Source organism: Neopelma chrysocephalum, unplaced genomic scaffold (genome assembly GCF_003984885.1).
Source record: "Neopelma chrysocephalum unplaced genomic scaffold, ASM398488v2 Primary Assembly neopelma1_159, whole genome shotgun sequence".
In the NCBI taxonomy this organism is placed as follows: Eukaryota; Metazoa; Chordata; class Aves; order Passeriformes; family Pipridae; genus Neopelma; species Neopelma chrysocephalum.
The window spans coordinates 351,967-374,660 of record NW_020897821.1 but is presented as its reverse complement, the minus strand read 5'-3'; the positions used below and the strand labels follow the sequence as shown (position 1 = coordinate 374,660).

Sequence of the window (22,694 nt, the reverse complement as noted above, 5' to 3'; positions counted from 1 at the left end):
GCATGTGACGGAGCGCCCGGAGGAGCTGGGGGCAGATGAAAGCTGGCAGCTGTGCGCTGCCTCGGGCGCCCGGGGCTGCCAAACAGGGCTTACAAACATGTTGGCTCAGCGGCAGAACTAAAGCCCTCATTCAGGTTTATTTTGGAGTAAGAAAGCAACGCGCACAGAGGGGATGGGGGAAAACTTGCCCTGCAGGCTGAAGCCTAAGTACACCTTGACCTCTCCTTGCAAGCTGCTCTAGAGCAGAGCAGGCTCGACTAAGGGACCAAAACATCTAAATAATAATTAAGATTGTTGTCCGAGCAACCTCGCCGGTTTCTGACAAGCAGACACAGCTGACATTTGCTGCCCTCTACTTATTAAATAGGCAATCATATTCTAAAGTCTAAAGTGCTGTTATTTTGCCAGATTAGCAGGGAAGTAAATCTGTTGCGGTGTTCACATTAAACAGTTATGTGATTTTTCCACATTCACAGCTTGCTCCAAATGAAAATATTTTTTTTCCCCCTGACAATGACAGGGTGACAAATGCTGTTTAACAAGGTTGTTTCTACCTGAGGAAGACCCATATTTAGACAGAACACCACCAAGGCAAAAAGAGAACTGGAAATTCAGTCTTGACATCTTCCTTGCACAAACTGATCTGATATATATATATATAAGTGTACATATTTATATAATTAGATAAATTTAAAAAATCTTTTGGAAAAGGAATTACTATTGCATTCATTCTTCACTGCCCCTCCTGCATACTCTGGATGCAACTGTCAGTACTCGGGACAGGCAAAATCAACCCACCCTTATCACAAATCTCACACTACAAAGATGGAAGAGAACAGTTCCCTTATCTCTCCACCAACCTTGGTTATCCAGGCACCCCAAAGGGATTAGAAAAAGGGGGCTGCCACTCTCCACTTGTTCAGCAGTGCTTCAAAATCAGAAAGCAGTAGCACTGGTTATTCCTACAGATATGGAAGGAAAACTGCAGGATATCTGAAGGTGTGAAAATTCCACTGTTACTCTACTGTTACCATCTTCAAAAAATTTATTTTACATGAGAAAGTTCCTGCTGGAGTATTTTGGTGAAATTCAGAAAAGTGAAGTCATCTTCAGATTCACAAATTCTTCACAAAAAGGTTTTACCATTCTAAACCCAAGTTCTGGACATTCACATTTAAGTAGTCCTGATGCTTCATAATGAAAGATTACTTGTTACAACAACGTTGTATTAGCCAAGACTCCATCAGTGCTGGAAGACAACGGAAACAACAGGGATATTGTTTCTCCTTCCCTGCCACCTTTTTTGCTTTTTAAAAAAATGAAATCCATTAGGTAGAGCAGAATTTGTAACAGGTATTGCTCTTCTGGAACTATTCAAACACAACCCAAATATATTTCACACCAGAATTAAACTCTAATTTGAAAATAAGTCTTGAGTCTTCCTCACTAGTTTTACTCAAAAATTGGAGTACACAATTACTTAAAGTTTTGTTGGAAAATGTGAGAAAACAAGAATCACAAAGGAAAAGTCAACTTTTACAAGTGTATACAACTGTTTGTTGCTTCATGCCCCAAATTCTCAGAGCACCACATAGGAACCTTTTGGTAGCAAGGTCAGACAATTGCTATATTTGATTTGCATGCCTAGCTGCTAAAGTCTCAAACAGCAGATTGCATCAGGACAAATACATTTGTCATACAAAATCTGAGGAAATTACACTGCTGCTGTGTTAATTTGAAGGCTGATACCTTTCAAATACTGACTCAGTGAGACATGAGCTAAACAAGGAACAGTGTTTGACTAGACAGCTTTGCTTTCTTGTTCCTGTCTCATCATACTCACAGAATCATGGAATGGTTTGTGTCGGAAGGAATCATCTCGTCCCACCCTCTGCCATGGGCAGGGACACCTCCCACTAGCCCAGGTTGCTCCAAGCCCCGTCCAACCTGGCCTTGGACACTTCCAGGGATCCAGGGGCAGCCACAGCTTCTCTGGGCAACCTGTGCCAGGGCCTCCCCACCCTCACAGGGAACAATTTTTTCCTAATATCTAATCTAAAAAACCCACCCTCTGTCAGTGTGAATCCATTCCCCTGTCCTGTCCCTCCAGGCCCTCATCAAGAGTCTCTCTCCATCTGTCCTGCAGGCTCCCCTCAGGCACTGCAAGGCCACAATTAGGTCACCCCAAAGCTTCTCTCCTCCAGGCTGAACAATCCCATCCTGACCTGTCCCATTTTGTTTTACATAAGCCCCCTCTCCAAAATGTGCAACCTCATTTTTCCTGCTTATAAACCCCTCCCATACAAAGACTCACAGATGTGACAGGGGCCTTTGTGGGGTTCACAACACATCGATGCCATACCAATAATCCTTCCCACACAATGCATTCACAGCAGTCTAAACAAAGTTCTAGGAATTCCTTTTCTAGACAGCAAGCATAAAAAAACATTAAAGGAGTCTTCTTACTTTATATTATAAAGATGTATCAACTTTAAAAGTAGCTTTTTACTTAAGGAAGGCCATGTATTTGGCTCATCTATCAGTAAAACAGCATTTCCCTTTCAGAATGCTAAACCCAACAGTTACAATCAGTCACGAAAAATGAGCATTCATGTTAACTAAACAACAGCAAGGCAGTATGTGTATGCTGAAACAATGCATCACCAGGGAATGCCACCAACTTGATTTTGTAGAAGGAAATTATTATGTTGGACAAGATTGGATTTAATTTAGATTTCTGGTAGACTAATGAGGTAAGCTTGGGTCAGGTTTGGGTTACAGAAAAGACCAAAAAAACCCCAGCCCTTGACTCAGATCTAGTTAATATACATTTTACCTAAGCAGGAATAAAACAATTTGACTTAGCTAGAAGATGCTATGGTCATTCCTCTGACCCCCTGGCATTTTTCTGTCAATTATCCAGTTTCTGACTCTCTGTACAGGAAGGGGAACACCACACTTCATCTTCAGCCAGATAACTTCTGCTCTAAGCTCAGGAAAGCAGGTTGGAGAGTTGTCATCAGCTTCAATTTTACAAAGAGATATGCAAGAAGTTCTGCTGAATAGTAAGACTACTATTGACCAAAGTTCTTCAGGACTTGTAGAATTCATGGCAGGACAGAACCTTATCCTTGGAAACGCAGGAAATCTTGAAGATCTACATACTGAGATCCATATGCAATGAACTTATCACTGATTATACACTGCCATGTTTCTTCAGCAGCAGGATTTGCACATGCAATTATAACACCCCTCCTCTCCTGTCCTTCCAATAAGTGTTATAATCAACTTCAGTCACCAGAATTTGTGACTGTTACTATAATACACCTGTACATCTACAGTAATATCTACTGAAAAGATAAAAAACACATCTAACATGAGCAGAAAGCTTGAGAATGCAGCAGGATTTTCAGGAGAGTATTTTGACTGATAACAGACAGGACCACTCCTCTCTGAGGTGTTTACACTAACTCAGTTTAATACTAATATTTGAGGTCATTGCAACAACTTTATAACTTCAGAAAAACCTTGCACTCTAAAGCCAAACCCAGGGCAGTGTTGTGTGGGCTTGAACAGGACCAGAATGGTCGAAGCATTTTTCTGAGTACAAACAACAGACCTGTGGTACAGGGAGAGTGTAAACAAAGTGACCCTGTTACCCAACTTTCTACATGTATTGACAAAAATGCTTGCATTCCTTCTGCATCACAGCTACAGCACTGTAACCTGATGCAGAAAACTAATCATGAAATAACCCCGTTCTGAGGAATCGTTGTTGCCTAAACGTTGCATCATCATCACTTCAGGTATCGCATTCCCAGCTTTTCCTTCTTTCCACCTACTGACCCTCAGATGGGTTAGAGAGCTAAGTGGAAATTTAATTTAAATTTATTCCTGCTCAAGTGCTCCACTTCTCAGTGGACTGTTCTATAAGAAACCTTTTAAAGATAAGATTGTGTCTTTTGAATCAATATTTTTATGTCAGGCATGATAAAATAGAGAACTTAGTTAGATTTCTCATCATGAGGCTCTGCATTACTAGTACAATTTTTAAGGACTTTGGTTTTGCTAAAAAGGTGAAAATAAATTAACTTGCCAAAAAAACCCCAAATCCTTTTCATTTGCTTTTCATTAATTATGAAAACAGGATAACTGCAGTAAACTAACATTTAAATATTTTAAAAGAAGCCACTTCTACCGAGTTGATAAATAAATATTAGTGTGGTGACAAGAAATTATTTAGAGTACAATTGTTTTCATATTGTAATCGCCAAGTGTACAATACCAGAGTTCCAGTAATTCTGCTAAAACAAGTTACATTTTTCTGAGGGATTTAAAATCTCTAAGGCAATGTTAGAGCCACCAAAGATATACATCATATGATGTACATATTCCATTATTTTTAAGAGAAGGATCCTATAGCTTCTTATAGAACCCATCTGCTAACAGTCCACATATTTTTCTGCATATAACCCAGAAAAGGATATAGTTTAAAGTCTAAACCTTAGCCTGTTGTTCCAGAGGGCACTGCAGCCACGGGGATGGCAGCACCCAAGCACTGTGGTTCCCACAACGCTGGATGCAGCTCCTGGGAGGGTGGAAAAAACCTGTCCCTGCTCAGCTGATGCAAGAACTGAGCACTCCCAAGGCTCCTGGGCAGGGTAACACTCCCAACAGCAACCCCCCAAATGCACAGCCCTGTTAAAGGACCTTGTCCAGCCCCGGGAAGATGGGCTACCCCATGCAAAGGGCTGTCTCCTCCCTTCCCCGAAATCCTAAGGCTTCCATAGGATGTACATCCACAGGTCTGAGATTTCCCTTGCATGGTTAACGAGTCCTCAGAAAGCAGGTCCAACTGAGTGTTATCTCAGCTGATCTAGGTCCTGGATACATGCCCAGACATTTATGGTGTCTGGTTTAAGTTTTTATTATTATGCAATATTCTCGGTTGGTGATGACACAAAGATTTTAACCAAGTTAATCTTTCAGGATCAAGCTCAGCTACTCGACTTTAAATTAAAACATTTTTAGCCAACAGACCCTGAATATGTAGAAAAATATCCTTGACAGAAAGGATGTTTAGGATCTTACTTTCCCTGCCTTTCCTTTAAACCATTTGTATTATTAATTACTAGGTGTTGACTCAGTTTTTCCTAATCTTGATCTATTCCTGCTATCAGTCATATGGCCTGTTTTATGTTCTATTTAATGAAGCCTTTTAATGGAAATTAGAGAACTCATAATTTCTTTAACTTACATTTGTGACCTGCCTCGCTTCCCGACTACATAAATCAGCGTATTTCCTAAAACTTGACTTTAAAAGCTTTAATCACTGCTCACAAATTATGCTATTTCTTACATTAAGTTGTACAAGTCAAACATCTCAGAATTTGTTACAAAGCAATGCAACAAGTATCAGCTGAAGAGCAGCACTTCTCCCTGAAATAGTCTCAATGGAAAGTAGTTTTCCTAGTTTATTAAATATGTTTATCATTAAAACAATCATATGCTGTCCACTGACAAAAGGCTGCACCACTTTAAAAGTCTGAAAGTAAAGGGAGAGTTTTGAGCCATAAACCCCCCAAAAGGCACATGCTCTTGCTTTCCCACTGGTCCATTTGAAACAGGTTAATACCAAAGCAAAATAAGTCACTCAAGCTGGAATCAGAGTGGGTTTGCTCTGGCTTAACTAAAACAGTGTTGGGGTAGGAATGAAACCTCACTGTTATCAGGTCCCTGCAATAAGACCATATGTATTGGGCCTTCTGTTTGCTTGGGTAAGTATTTGAATGCAGTTTAAACTTGATTTATGCTAATTTGGTTTAAATAACATGCAGAGTGGTTTGAAGACTGGCTAATAAATGAGCTAAGATAGAGTGACAGAAAAAAAAAAACCAACAATCTTCACCTTACAGATTAATTTTAAAATGTGTTCAAAAGATCCCACTGTACATTGTCTTCATGACACTAATAAACAAGAAGGGAACTGGTAGATGTTCTGTGAAGGAAACTGAACTAATTTTTTTTTCTTTTTAAATTAGGAAGAAAAGAGAGCGTTACTGAATGAAGACTCCAAAATATCCATAAAGGAGAATGTTTTGCAACAAATACCCTTTGCCAGCCTTCTTTCTTTCCTCTTCATTCTATTTTCCTTGTATAGGTACCTTTATTTTGCATTCAAAGACAATGTTTTCTAGAATTCTTTCAATGTTTTGAGATGTTTTTTCCTAAAAGATTTAGAAGACTTTCTTAAAAGACTTTAAATTACTTCCTTTGATATTTCACTTTCTCCCTCTGATTTTTGTCAGTAGTGTCACTGTTTTAACTGATGAAAGTCTGAAACATTATCCACTTTCAGAACATACTAATGAAATTATCAGCTGTTTTGCTGGGATGGAAAAACAAACTATCTGACAATTATATCATTAAACAAGTAACACAGGGTAGAAGTGCTGCAGGTTTCTTGGATGCCCTCTTTGTGCTTTTTAAAACACTACCTGAAAGTCACTTTACTATTGTCCAGAAGAATATCTGAGCAACGAACGTCTTCAGGCAATACTCAAGACAGAGAAATCATGGAAACAGAGCTTCAAATCCAGCTTATTATCAAAGCTGACAGTATTATATTCATCAGCTTATAAAAAACCTGGAAGAAACCCAAGTTCTGTCTGAGTTATGGGTCATATGCACATTTAAGAGTAGCCCAGCTGACAGTGAAGTTTCGAAATTTTCACATTTTTGTAGGCATTGATTCAAAGCTTGTAATTTCAAATGATAAAGCCATGCCAAAGACAGTTTTCCTAATCAACCTTTTATACTATAAAATGGATTATATTTTATTTTGGCAGTGCCAATATCATTTGAGACATCAGTATAAATCCAGTATCTAACACAGAAAAAAATATGAACAATATTAAAACAAAATCTTGCCAGTACCACACCCCACTCCCCTTTGCAAAAGAAAATGTCTTTACTAAATAAATTTTAATATTTCAAGTGAAAGTCTCTAAACCAGTTGAGGAAAGAGCTTCAGAAACCTGATTACTAAAAACAGAGACATGCTTATATTTCTTATGGTTTCAAACATGTAGAATGAAATTCAACTTCAGAGAGAGGCACAGTGCCAGCAAATTATGCACTTTTATTAGAAGGGTGGGAAGGAAGGCGGGGCTGGGGTACAAAAGAACAGGGTGCAGCACTCAAAGGGAAAACCCAGTACTCCTCCTGCATTGACTCAAATCACAGAATCCCAGAATGTGCTGGGCTGGAAGGGACCCACAAGGATCATCAGTCCAACCCCTGGCCCTGCACAGGAACATCCCCAAGAGTCACCCCCTGTGCCCCAGAGGATCAGCCAAACCCTCCTGGAGCTCTGGCAGCCTTGGGGCTGTGCCCACTGCCCTGGGGAGCCTGGGCAGTGCCCAACCAGCCTCTGGGGGAAGAACCTTTGCCTGAGATCCAACCTGAGCCTGCCCTGACACAGCTCCAGCCATTCCCTGGCTGCTGTCCCTGGTCCCCCCAGAGCAGAGCTCAGTCCCTGCCCCTCCTCTGCCCCTGCCCAGGAAGGTGGAACTGCAAATTTTATCGTTCCCAGGAACAGCACTGCTTGAAAATCACACACCGGTGTGATCCAAGCATTTTTAATTAGGTTACCACCAAAATATTTGCTCCCTCTTTCCTAAGAGCCCCGCTCTCCCTGCTCAGAGTGCATTCCCTGCACTGCTGCTCCTGCCAGCACAGCCTCGCTCCCTCTAGTGGGAGACGATCGATCGGCTCCTCCGGGAATCCCCAATTCCCGGCCAGGGCAGAACTGCTGCAGCTGCACCCCCAGCACTGCCCGGGGTCACACCTTTATCACAGCCGATAAAGAGAACCTCGAGTTCCCTCTCACCACTGCAAATGTGGGGGTTCGTCCCTGTTGTTCGCCTTCGCTTCCTCAAGTTTCCCGTGGCCAAAAAAGAATTACCACGAAAGCAAATTCTGTGGCAGCAATGCCATGGAATTAAATATTCCAGCCCACTTGCACTTCCAGCAGCTTTGGTTCTCAGCTCAACAGCAAGTTCTGCCTGCTATTAATTATCTGATTCTTCCTTTGCATACACCAGCTACGTACAAAACCCAAGTAGTATTAAAATCTTGTCTCTTTTCCTGCCAAATAACTTGATTACTCTATTTCATTTCAATACTTGCTTGACAAATCCAGCTCTGGAAACACTAAGGCCTGGTCTAATGTTTACAAGAATTCACTTCAGCAAATCTTACTACACAACCACATAATGAAATAAAGAAATAAAACTCAGCCATGAATCTGGATTTTTTTTTTACTGTTATATATATAAAATCTGTATAGCTAACGGGACTATAGAACACTGTCAAGGGGGAAACAAAACAGGAAGAACAGGTCAATAAAAAACTCACATTCTTCTGCATATATTAGCTTCTAATGTATAATTATTACCTGTTAATGTATATATCCAAGGAAGTTGGCTAAAAAAACCAGCATCAGTTTGCTGAAGTTACTTTCAACTGAGAGATATTTTAGTCTTTCTGACTGAAGTTACAACCCAATCCTAAAGCATGAGATGCCTTAAGCAAAGGACAGTCACTCCAATTTAAAGCAAATTAAGGTACTCAGTAGTTCACAAATTGTTATTCTTAGAGTAACACGTCACAACTTGATCTGAAGTTATTTGATAATTTTTAGATTATTGTAATTTAGACAGATGAGTAAATATTCCACTGCATCACATGGTAGAAGAACTGACTGGCATTTACCTTATCTGAAAGAACATTACCAGAACAAAATTGTTAAGTACCACATTTCTAAGAAAGCGACATTTTACAAAAAAAAGACAAAGGCACATATTTTCCACCAAAATCTAGAGCTGCTGTCATCAACAACCCAACAAAAGCTACAGCTACCTAAAATGGAAATGAAAATGTAATGTATGGAAATATTCTCTTATAAAATCTCCTTAGGCTTCACATGTATTAATGTATTAGTTTGCAAACATTAAGATCAAAGGCAAAGCAACAAATACATCCTAAAAAGTTTTTAGTCAGATTTTTATTAACGATATACAAGTAGCAAGGCATAAAAAATTAATATGTTCGAGCCTTGAAATGTCAAGTGTAATGATCTCTAGCTCTGCTTACCTCCTTTGCTTTTTGTTTCAGTCTAGCTTGCTCTGGGTCTTCTTGCCTTGAGCGACTCTACACGGTTAAAAAAAATGGGGAAAAAAGGTTAACAGATGGTTTAAGAACCCCTCATCTGTTGCAATAAGTTAAAAAATAGCAAAGCAATAGGAACAGGATACAAAGTATCAAACACGGGACACGTAAATTGATAGAAAACCCATAAACCTCACCCAAAAGACTGTTAAACGTTCAGTTGTAAATAAGATCTACCCTAGATTTAAATTTAAAAAAAATCAACCCAAACCCCAAAAAACTCCATGTTTTTGTCAATGCTAAAGTTTCCATACAGGTTTAGATTTCAATTATTTCATACAAACAAATTCAAGCATCCGAGAGTGGAAGTGACACCATCTCCACTATCAGAATTTTTTTATTTAAGTCCTTACAGTCACTTATTTTAAAACTTACTGTTTGCAACTCAGCTTTTAATTAGAGAATGTGGAGAAAACAGTTGTAAAGTCACCCTCCCAAAAGGTAAATCTTCATAATAAAGATGCTACTACCCCTGTGAGCTTACTGTGGGTACAGCACAGGAACACACACGTTGAACTCATTCAGGCACTACTGATATCAATGTTGTCATTTCTAAAACTGGATAAATATTGCTAAATGGCAACCTCTGTATTTTCCTTCAAAACCAGGAACAACAGCTCTAAAACCCCATTAAGAATAATTAATTGCAAAAACAACCCATAGCAGTGCATTTCTTTAGATACAGACTATTTTACAACCAGATGTTAAAACTATTCAATTCTTACTTGCGCTCACTGAGCATTCAAAATGATAGAATTCAAAACTCAAGAGGCAGATAATACAGGCAATATACTTTTATAATTGCCTGATGGGTCAGCATTCAGCAAAGGTTGCAGAAAGCTGCAACAGAACTTGTGACATCCACAGAAAACTGTTGTTCCTGATACCTGAGAGAGGCAGTAGTTTTATTTCAGTATTTCTTTGAGATTTAAAGTGATACCATTAACACAACTCCTAAAGGAATAAGGATATCTATGCCCTCTCCTCTCTTTCTCTTATTAATGCTATGCTGAAGACAGACATGAAACCTGGAAGAATATTAGTCTGCAAACTTACACATGCTCAGATTTTGTCCTGGTGTTTGAATTTCTCATACCATATTCTGTTCAGAATTTAAAAATCCATTAAGAAAATCAAAGGGAGATTGGCTTAAGAGCCTACCCCTAAAAGAGTCACATAGTACTCTTGATACACCTGGAGAGTGCCCTGGCTATGATTTGGCAACAATGGCACCGAATTCTCTATCCTTTTTCCTGTTAGTTTTTGTTGGTTTGTGTTGTTTTGGTTTGTTTTTTTAACTGGGATTATTTTTTCTCAGCTAATGTAGCACACATATAAAACACAGTGATGACAAAGCATGGTCAAATTAAACAATAATGAGATTTTTAGATGATGTGCTTAACACTCTCCCACTGTGCACATCAGCTCCACCTTCCAACACCACATACACCAACACCTTCCAACACCAACCCCTTTTGTGCCTGTTGCCACAACAGGCTGTTGGGCAGGAGAGTGTCTGCAGTGAAGGACAAATTAAAACCTGAGATGGCCAATGACCAAGTCAGATTCTCGTGTTGTAGTTGTGCCAACCAAGAAAGAAACTCCTCCTTAGCACAGACTGAGATTCCTTCTAATGCTGTGGCCAAACAAAAATGTGGATAATCTGACCTAGTTAATGTTCAAAGGACAAAAAGGTATTTCATGAAATATGCGGATCTGCCAGAGAGCTGGGGCTCTATTCAGCACAGCAACTACTAAAAACTTGATTAGATTTATACCTATCAGGTTAAAAACCAAAGGAACAACACCCCATTCAGTGAGTTGCTTCTCTAAGAGATGAGCTCAGGTAAGTATTTATGAACTGAGCTGAACTAGTCCTTGCTCTGTGGTTTTGCAGTGACAGTTCAATCACTGTGAGCCTCAGTTTCTCCAGTATGATGCGTGGAAAAGCACATTTAGCCCTTTCATGGGTTTTGATGATAAATTTATAAATGTACAACGAACTTCTATTGCCTTCTGAGTCTCAGAGTGAAAGCAGTACAGAAACACAAAGTGTTGTTATACCACTGTATGAAGCTGAAACATTTGCCAAATGCAAAGCACAAGTTAAAAGCACATCAGCTGAAGGAGAAAGCAGAGTGTCCTGGGAGAATCCAGCTGAGACCTCTAATATTGTTACCAACTTTCTACAAGGAAGTGATAGAACCCTGGAAAACACACCAGATCCACGTTGTGTTTGGGGACATTGTAAGGAAAATTAAAGCAATAGATGCAAAGTAACACTGCAGTTTCCTAGACTCTGTAAGTGAAGGAAAAACTCTGAAAGTGCTACAGAGTAAAAAAGGAACACATTTAAGAGTTGGGGTTTCCCCCCCCCCCCCAGAAACCGACCAAATAAAATTAGATGTGGAGTTCAGGATAATCTTAACAAGCAAAAGCAGATGATCTGCTCTGTGTAAACCTCCAGCCTGGTCACAGTAAATAAATAATGAAAATTACTGTAGAGGTGAGACCAGATACTTAGCTCCTGAATTATACTATATACAAGATTTTATTTCAAAAATGAAGATCTAAAATACCAGGGGAAGTTACATATATAAATCCAGACTGAAGGTGAAGGGAGAATTACCTTTACATTTAGAATAATGCAATGATTTTCTAGTTATTCCTTGAATCCACACCAAACAGCCTTTCCAAAGAGCTCAGGTTAGCTCTCATTTCAGACAAGCAGAATTCCAACTTTCCATTGCATGTGTCATTACTACTAAAAAAATTGAAGAATTTAACTGTAATTATTTTCTGTTTCTTTTTATGTTCAGATAAATTTTAATAGTTTTTAAAAAAACAGATTTTAAAAACTAAAATACGTTCCTGCTGCCTACCATGTCAGTAACCTTCAGAAACAAAATCAGCATATGGAGGCTAAAATGTGTTACAGGGCAAGTATAAACATCAACTATTTCATTAATTCTTCACTTTACCATCTAATCTAAATTATAAAATGCTTCTTCAATGCTGATGCAACACAGATTAAAGCAAATGAAAATGTCAAGCTTAACAGAGGTGCCTAGATAAGCTTTAAAAATGTCACTGGATTCCCTTTACACTCCATTCCACACGTGAACATCTTTCCCTTCCTCTGAAGAGTCTGAACAATTCTGCTGCTGCTCAGCTCTTGCAGTGCTTGTCTGCATGGCACCATTTTTACTAAGCAATTATTTGAGTATTTTACACTTACTTCTGTCAAGCTACTGACTAATCATTCCTAGCTTTTTTTTAATTGGAGTTTAACTTTTTCTTCAAAGTCATTCATATTTTAGGGTTTCTCTTCCTTTCTCCTTTCCCCTCTAACATCCCAATCTTAATATGCAGCATCTCACCTGTTCCGTGAAAATGCTTTTCCAAAATCTTTTAATACACCAATGTCTCCTTCCTCTAAAGCTTTGGAAGCACCCACTAATCACAGAACCCAAATCAAACACTTTCAAGGAGTTTATCACAACTCCTTTGCCTTCCCTTCCCTGTTCATCATGCCTAGATCTGTAAATAAAGCAAGCTGCATTTATGTAATGTATTTTCCTGTTGATGAATAAACACCTTTAGAAGCAAGCTGGCTTCCCATAGTAATTTTAGAGAAACCTAGGACTGATCCTAACCAGATTACATACTTTTTAAATACATTAAATGCTGTCTCCTACTGAGAACTTATTCACCAAACCAGGTTTGTTAACATTTCTCCCAAACACAAGCTAACTTTATTAGACCAGACAGCCTGATATTTTAATTGTGAAGAATGAAAGTGCTTTGTGTTAAGAGAACTTGCTATCCTATTTATCTGAAACCTGCATAGATCACATTAGGTCTATGGAAATATTGGACTTTCAAAGTATGAAAAGCAGCATATTTTAATGTGTGTATTCAAAGCACAACAGAAATAAGGGGGTTCGTTTACATGTTACCAAACTCCCTAATGTTCCAAACCTCAGCTTTTCCCCTTGCTTGTGTTAAGGAAGGAGGCCACACAAACAGACAATTACACATCTAACAGTGTAGTTTTAAGGGGATTTTGGATTTCACAGAATTGCCTTAAATTAGAAAGCAACAGTATTTTTAAAATAATAAGCCCATGTAATACTTAAATCCAAACACCAATTACTTTTAAAATTGGAGGATACTCTCTATGTATGCAGATGGACAGAGTAGTAGTACTTTGATGTATGTAATTATCAAAATTATTCAGTATTTTGTTGTGATTAGTAATACCAAAGTTGCACTGCTGTTAAATTTTTGTCCCACCAACAAAAAAAAGTTTTCTGTTAGATTTGTAAGAATTTTGAACTCTCAGCTTGTTCCACCTGTGGTAGGAAGTGTCTCACTGTGTCTCTCCTGCATTTAGCTACACCTGATCCCAGTAAAGGCACTTACAGCTCTACTGCCCCTTCCCCATACATACAGTGGAGCCTTTAATGCTTCAACTTCATCTTTTTTCATTAAATAAAGTCAAGAGTCACAACTGCAGGTGCTGTGCTATTGAGAGCCACCGCTGTGCCAACAGTTTCAATTTGAAACCTATTTTTTCCCCACTGATGACATTAGAACTTCACCCACGGCTGTACCAGCTTATAACTTTCACTTCTAATTAAAGAAATTAAATCGGCAACATGAAACACTTTGCTTTCACATTAGCTTTGTTAATAAAAAGTGGAAGTTAAAAGCATCATAGCTGAGGGTGAAACGCTGCTCGACGTTACGGCCACGCTGAGGTGGAAATGCAAGAGCTCAGGTCTGGGAAATGATTTATACTGAAATCATTAAAATTGCAGTAACAAATTCCTAAAAATTCAGAAGATTATCTCAACACGATGATTCTGCCTTTGCTCTCCTCTCATCAGAAGGGAGTTCCGAGTCCACCTCACAGAAGGCTGCTCTCAGAAGAGAGGGGAAGGATTAAATTGGCCTGACAGCTGAACTCAGCTCTGACTCACAGAGCAGCCCCTTCAAGTCATCACAGGACGTGTGTAAGGGAATCTGCATCGCCAAATTTCAGGGAGCTCTCCAATAAAAAGGCCCTTCAGCCCATAGTACTATAAAAATCACTATCATCCATAAATGCTAATTAACTTTGCAAACAACTCTAAACATGACTTTCCATTTACTTATGTAAATTTTCTTTTTACAGAACAGATCTTATTCTTGTGAATAAGATATCTTGTTATATTTAAGATCCAAAAACTTGACAGGCTTGTGCTACTAACACAGAACACTCAAAATAACAGACTAATAGACTGTATATATTGGAAATTAAATTTCAAAATTAATTTTATAATAAAATAAACATGCATTTAGCCAGTTTGAGCAGATGAATTAACACAGTAATTTTAACATGATCCACTTTATTACAGATTATAACACACAAGTATGATTGATTCATGTTCTGAAAACCAGGACAACCCCAAGCTGTGTATCTTCACTGCATAAAGCACCACTCTAAAAAAAAAAATAAATCAGAAATAAAATCAAACAAACAACAACAAATCAGCTACAACCTCCTACTCCTCCTGCTGCCAGAAATATTACCATTACTAGACCAGAACTTCCCTCAGTTTGCCAGACACCACCTGCATTTCCCAGTTTTGGAACCAGCTCTGAAGGCAGCAAGAACACAGATTTACTATGTAAGACCCGTGCTTTGTAGGGTTTGGGTTTTTTTTAGAAAGTCCACCCAACGCACACCATGTCAAATGTAAATTCCTCAAGTGATTTTAGCCTGGCTTTTGACCTTTCTGCAGCTCTTCCCTCAGCTCTTCCTGCTCTCTCCTGTACCAGTCAGAGCGAAGCAGGAGATGTCTGGCCCTGCACACTCCTGGCAACAACAGCCAGTGGGGCCTGACTGGGAAAACAAACAAGGGCCAGGAGGTGACTCTCCCAAATGTTTCCTTCAAAGAGACTGTGCTCTACATGTGTTCATGTGTAAGATGGACCCTCCTCGTGCCTTTGGCACGTGTCAGGAAGGAACCCAAAAGTACTGACAACTCAGGGTCTCCCTGCAGAGCTGCTGCAAAGGACACTCAGAGTGTCTGAGTGTGGGAAACAGGAGCTGCTCCAGCAGCAGGAGGTGACTGGATCTCATAGTCTGGGGACCAAGATTTCTTTAAACACCTCTATGATAAAAAGAATTACTGGGAATACATCAGAGAAATGCTTTGGGCCACACGGTCTAGGTTGGTATGGGGACCTGGGGGACACGATGCAGGACCCCTGAGGTGCAAGAGATCATTCCAGCTCCTAAAACAGCATAGTGGTGCTTTCAATTTTTAGGTTTTTCATTTAAAAGAAATTATCTGTTGCACTGCTACTATAGCATAGTATGATTTTTGCCTTTCCGGTCAAGTTTGTCTTTCCCCCACAATCTCTCACTGGAATGAGAACATCAGTTATGCTTCTAAGCTTGTGATATGAAGTTTCTATTTCTTGAGTATTTTCCAGGCATGGGACATAAGATTTTGTAATATTCTCTCATTTAACAACCTAAATAATACTGCTATTTTATTACTTGTGAGCTTCACAACTAATTTTAACTTAGACAGTGACTTTTCTCAGAATGTCAAAAATTGTATTTTTTGAAACCTAACTTTTTTTTTTCTTCTATCTGCCCATCTGATTTGTTCTCTCATTCTCCCAAAAACAGTTTCTGAAGCAAACCCAACCCCATCTGGGTGCTTACAAATTCTGCAAGCACATCCTACTGTAACAACTGAAATTGTGGTTGCAGATCAACCACAACACTCCTGTCAAATATTTTCCTTTCTCCTCCTAATGAAACCAACTCACCACCCAAAACAACAAAAACCTGCAAACCTGACACTTTCTTTGACCATCATTTGCAATTTTTTTATCCCTTACTGAACTCTAATGCAAAATTACCTAATTGGCTTCAAGGCTGCCCACAGACTCATGCTGCCTCCCCTTTGATTTCAATCTATTCCTTTATTTTTCATTATCTTCTCCATTGGTTATTCTGTGATTAAGTTGATTACTTAATACTATCCACTCCATTGCCTGAAACATTTCCTTCATTATCTTACTCTTTGTCAAAACCTGGACTTTGGCTGTTAACAAGGCTCCAAACTGTAAATAATTAAAAAAGAATTTTCACTGTGCACATTCAACCTTTTCATGCTCTTCCACACGAGACAGCAGATGAGGTACCACTGGCAGGAAGTTTTGAAACTTCCATTAAACATGTTGCAAAATAGTATGTCAAAACACAAGATAAAAGATCACTCTGTTTGTCTAAAAGGCCCATTAAGAAGCTGCAGTTAAAAATAAAAATAAGTATGATTTTTAGATTTAAGCACCTGCAGCAAAAAAAACCCCAAACAGCAATTTCATTTTAAAACCCAAATTTTTCTGTTCTTTATAAAGACAACACTGTCAAAGTGACAAAGGTGCCGTGGTTGGGGAAACAACATATTTGCATGTGGATATTTCAGTCTCCAGAGTCAGTGTAACCATCACCCCCTTTGCAGACACAATCACTGATTATCAGGGCAGATTTTTACTGTGCCACTACAATTACTGCATCCTCTCCACAAGGACTGAGATATCCTTAGGCAAGTTCATAAAGGACCATGAAAAAACCCCAAATCCATGGGAAGGAATTAGTGTGTAGGAATTCAGAACAAAGACCTCAACAGATATCACTGGTCACGGACAGGCACTTCTGCATTTCAGCAGCACCACAGATCCTAAGGAAATAATGAAAAATCTGTTCTTTAGAATAAAAAAATTGTAATCTTACCATATTTTTGCCAAACTATGTCCTACATTAAGTCTTGCAATAGGTTGTCAATCCATTGGGATAGAATGGGGAGCACCAGCTGAACCCTGCACAAAGTTCAGCTCCAAACTGGCATTTACCCTTAAATCACCACATCTCACAAGCACCTCCCCAGAGGTTCACAACATCTTCAACTTCTCTCTTTAAACATTAATATTGATAAATCAGCACTGCTCTGCCATGGCTACTCTGTGGTTTGGGTTTGGTTTTTCAATATTTCATGTATTTTTCTAGGATACCATGTGTTTATGCCAAGCTGTCTCCTATGACTCCCTGGTTAGGAAGTTGATTTGTGCATTCATTACTTTCATTAAGGCAATTTTTTCAAATCAATCAGGGGACTCTTTTACATTTGTTTGTTGCAGAATTCTTCAATTTGCTCTTCCTGTAATCTGTAGGAATCAAACTCGATTATCACGTATTTATTTCCTAAATTTTGACTTCACAGGAGTTTATATTATTCAAGTCTAAAACAACAACAAAAAACCCCCCCAAACTAAAGAATATCAATTCATGAAGGAATTCAGGTTGGAATGAACAATGGGAGGTCATCTAAACCAATCTCAGATCAACCTGCTTTGTGCAGTCAGGGAAACATTTTTGAACTAAGGACTATAAGCTACTGCATTTTTCTCAATGTCCATTCAAAAAGCAACCAAAACAAACAACAAGCAGCAGGATACACAGAAAACATGATTCATTAAGATGTATTCACTGAATGGAGCAAACAGGATAAATAATAAATAGGCATTTCTTTATTTCTAATAAATAAGAATTAAGAGTGAAAACAGCAAATCTATTTTCATCAAAACATTTGAAGAGTATTTAATGTTATGGGAAAATTTGTGGAATATTTACAATGTGAGCAATTATAAATTAAGAGTGCAAAGAGGACAGACTAAAATACCCTAACTGAGAAATAGATTTCTGAAAAAAGCAAGGCTAGGTTTAAAAAAAAAAAAAAAATCTCTCAATTTGTGAACATTATTGGCACAAAATCAGGAGGCTGTGTTACAATTGAACACTGAGTTGTTCTGTATAACCTTTTAAGCACATAAAATAAATAATTCAATGAAAATTCAAATACAATTAGAAATGGGATAACTAAGGGATAAACTTATTTGCAGTTTGATGTGATATATATAATTAAATTTACAGTTATAAGCAGGAGATTTATCTATATACCTATGTGCTCTTGAAACAATATTATCTGAGTTCGTTCTATTGCATGTATAAAAATTGAGTTTCTGGAATTGAAGTTACAAAGGAGCCAGTCCAGAAGAACTGATAGTTCACTGAAGACAGGCACGAATCAATCATATAATGCAGTTAGAGAGAGGTGACTGGAACACAAATTAGGATAAACAAATGAAAAAAACTGTTTAAAAACAAAGTCTAGAAACTTAAGAAGTACAAAGCCTCAAAAAATTCCCCAAGAATTTACTGAATTGTGTTTAAATACCAAAAGTGTGGGGTATGATTTTCAAGTGGCACAGAAACCCTGGCATCTTTTAAATTTCAAAGGCAATTGTAAAAATTATTTCCCAGAGTTACTTCAAAAATTTTAGCCATTGTCTCCTGTATTCCCAAGAACTCATCAAATCCAGAGCTGTATCCTCAAAACACAGCAGCATTCCAGTCAGGTAGGTCTGGAGTCACCCCAGATCAGAGCTTGACTGAAGGAGTTAAAGGTGTGAGGGCTCAACAGTACTTTTGTTGTAAGAAACAAAATGTGTTTATGAAACAGATCCCACAAAATTAAATAATTGTTTAAAGACTATGAATGGTTAAGTAGTTAAAAAAATAGAGTAAAACTGATACCTTGGCAGCCTTTAACAAGATTTCCCTCTCTTGTTCATCTTTCCTTTGCTTTTCTAAACGCTCCAGCTGTTCAAAGAACTTTAACTGTGCTCGGACATCTGTAGCTTGTTCGTACCACTCATCATCCTGCAAAACAGGGACAGTGTTCTAGAAAAACAGGCTTTATTATCAAGACTATGCATTTCAAGACTGAAGGTGTTCTACATTAAAATCTTTCCGTTGTATGAACCATAAAAAGAACATTTCTATTTTTTAAGCTCAGGGAATGAAGCCAGCCTATGGTTAGCAATGTAGCTAGAATCTGATTATTTAATTAATATCTAAGCAAATAAAAAAAACCAGGATTGATTTATTGGCACCAGAGACATCAAACAGTTTAAAAAAAACCAACAGAATTACTGATGAAAAACCTCTAAGATGCTTAAGTTTATTACTGAATAATCCCAGATATAGTTTATAACCAGGCTTATAACCTAAAATTCCTGTATCTGTACTCATCTTGAACTAGTAACAGACCTTATCAAGACGCAGCATTATAAAAGTATTAAAGTTAAAAATTCACTTGAAAATAAGCCTCCCATGACAATTAAAACTGAAGCTTATTACAACTAAGAGCATGTAGGCTTTCCTAGTACACAACAACCAGAAGAGTTTGTGACGTGAGCCATGTGGGAACACTTAGAATGTCAGTCAGGAAAATAAGTGATCCACATTACTTCCATCCCATTTATCTACTTAATGTTTCCCTTTTTGACTGCAATACTATGAAATCAAAGAAGACCATTAACCAAGAAAAATATAAAATGCAATGACAATGCTACAATTTAATCAGAGACAACATTCATTTTTTCCTAAGAATGTGTTAAGATATTATTTTAAATGTATCTCTGGCTTAAGATGGACTAAGTGAATTGTTTTTTCCTCAGACACTGTCCTAGAGAGAAGAAAGGAGGGATTTAACTCTGCTGATGCTGACAAAGAATACTGGAAAGAAACAAGGAGACTTTCCTTTTAGTCCAATATAGTAGAATATATCCATCAACTGCAATGAAAGATGTAAGTGTAGGTAATAATCAGGAATAGTGGTCTTTATTTTTGTAATCCATTTTCTACCACAGCAATGTTAACTGTAGTCAGAGATGCCAAAGGTGATTATTTCTGCAAATATCACATGGAATTAGTCCGACTGTGACTCAGGTTTGGGAAATAGGTGGGCAAAGATGCAGTCCAAAGATGTTTGATCAGACTTCCACTCCAGGAAAACAAAACAGTACATAGCAAAATCAAGAAAAAAAACTAATCCAGAGCTACTCAATGTATATATATGCTAAAGAAATCTAAACACAGTTTAGACAACACACAACCAGTTATTGCCATCTTGCTTTTACACCAGTTTAACAACTATTAGCATCTTACTTCTATAGAAAAAGGTATTTCAAATATATCAATAAGGATGTTTGTTTAATTTGAATTTCAACCTGGTTTGCAGATTCTTACTTAAATTTCCCCCCTGGTTTAACATATCAAAATTGTTTCAGTCTTCTTCAGGAACACAACCACTAACAAAAGAATCAGAGTAGCATTTTACCTCTAAATGCTCTTTTTAAAGAGAAAATTGTGTTCAATTACAGCAAAGAATTTAGAGCTGAATTCTTTAGTTGCTCGTTTAAGACACATTGGTAGCTTTTGCAAAATACTAATATTTCTCACAGTCAAGGACACATAAAGTTACTACACATTCTGAAACACCAAAGCAATTTTGATCCAATTAACAGATACTTTGGTCAAAAAAGGAGCTGTCAAGAACCAAGAGCCCATGAGCAGAAACAGCTCAGCAGATGCTCCATGTCAGACACTTTAACACAGAAAGACAAAACAATTCACACACAAATTCTGTCGCAGAGGAGGAGGATGGAGCTGACAACAGATCTCCCATCCCACCTCCTTCTGCTTGCTGAGGTGGTCAAACCTGCAACTGAGACAAGCTTTGCACCCAGAATGAACCAAAACATCTCCGTGTGCTAAGAAAAACCAGCACCACACCTCCCTGTAAAATAGAACACCTTTGTTTGTACACTTACTTTGTATGACTCCATCCTGTGCTGGGTTATCACTGTCACTTTTTCTATCACTGTCCTCAATCTGTTCTGTGTTGCATGGGAAATAAAAGTAACGACCTCAGCTGGCACATCAGTAATTCCTAGTTTTTTAGCTAAAGCAAAGAAAACAAAACAAAACAGAATTAGCTTAATCCCCCCACAAATGAAACCCCAAAGTTCTAAAGGGCTTTAAGTCATAACTTCATGTTCTTGAACAGAAAAATCCATGACTGTGTATTTATGTGGCTTTGGTGACACATTCATGATCCCTTGAAAAGGATGTGACTGTACTGTAAAGGTTTGAAAGAGAAATCAGAGAATTTCTTTAACACTTGAAAGCATTTAAGAACTTTGCTGAAGTTTATCCTAATATATTACAAGAAAGCATAACAGAATATGAGACAATTTGAATTCTCAGTTGTTCTACACAAGAAAAAGCAATTTGTTTTCAGAAGCATTACTGCAAATGAATTTCAGTGTCCATGAGGTGAGGCTGCAGCCCAAAGCACATTTTTCCATCCTTTAGCCTCCACTATTGGCATAGTACCGACAACAGAAATTCTTTAGGGAAAAAATCCCTATTAATTGAATATGAAGAAGTAAAGTCATATTAAAAAGTTATTTAGAAACACCAGTTGTCCCCCAAACACACATTCATAGCTACTTGGACATTTGATACTTCATGCCGAGTTTATAAGAAAAGCAAACAGTCTGCAGTCTAATGTATTGATATGTTTAAAAAACACCTAAGCTACTGAAAGAATAATAAAGGTAACACTTAAGGATTCCTAAATTCATCAAAATAATTACTAAGTATTAGATATAAAACCGCAGATACACGAATATACACACTAATCTAAGCTACAGTCCTACCAAGGCACATATATGAGTTGTCCCAGCAGGACAGTTTTCTATATAGCAAACTCCCTGTGTGCACACACAGATATATATATTTCATACAGGAAAACATCAGTAGTTGCATTTTGTGTGGATCATTACAGATGACCCACCATAAAGGAAAAAATAAGCTGATTATACCGAGTCAGTTTTCCACTGAATGAGCACAAACTCAGAGCGCTTTGGCTGGGACACATAACAGGTATGCAAACCACCACAGGACGTTTGTTTGAGACTATTTTGGAAAGTGTGAACTGCAGGAGGAACCCTTGGTTGTGGAGGGGCCGCCGAGCCAACACAAACCTGGGAGGCTTGTTTGTTTGGTGAGGCGTTCCTACCTCTGCCTGGCCAAACTCCAGGGCAAGGAACCATCACACGCCTAAAAATGAGGTGGAGGAAGTGAGCGCCGGGGTGTTCCCATCACTCTGTGTGTGCTGTGAGTGGGGTGTTCACATCACCCCGTGTGTGATGGGAGCGGTGTGTTCCCCGGCTGGGTGCTCCGTTCCATCCCCGTGTGTGATGGGAGAGGTGTGTGATGGGAGCGGTGTGTTCACATCATCCCGTGGGTGACAGGAGCGGTGTGTTCCCCGGCTGGGTGCTCAGTTCCACCCCTGTGTGTGTGATGGGAGCGGTGTGTTCACATCACCCCGTGTGTGATGGGAGCGGTGTGTTCCCCAGCTGGGTGCTCTATTCCATCCCCGTGTGTGTGATGGGAGTGGTGTGTTCCCCGGCTGGGTGCTCAGTTCCACCCCTGTGTGTGATGGGAGAGGTGTGTTCCCCATCTGGGTGCTCAGTTCCACCCCCGT

General features: G+C 38.6%; 1 protein-coding gene across 1 annotated transcript in view; it reads right to left on the bottom strand.

Annotated features, from left to right (window-relative positions):
• The window catches only part of LOC113976410 (transcription initiation factor TFIID subunit 4-like), a 147,405-nt gene that overhangs the window by 60,583 nt on the left and 64,128 nt on the right, over nucleotides 1–22,694 (bottom strand). Inside the window, exons 12-14 of the mRNA XM_027701552.1 lie at nucleotides 20,974–21,104; nucleotides 18,893–19,018; nucleotides 9,157–9,213 (exon numbers count right to left, since the gene is read on the bottom strand). Of these exons, the coding sequence (XP_027557353.1) occupies nucleotides 9,157–9,213; nucleotides 18,893–19,018; nucleotides 20,974–21,104 (314 nt within the window). The remainder of the gene's footprint in view (nucleotides 1–9,156; nucleotides 9,214–18,892; nucleotides 19,019–20,973; nucleotides 21,105–22,694) is intronic.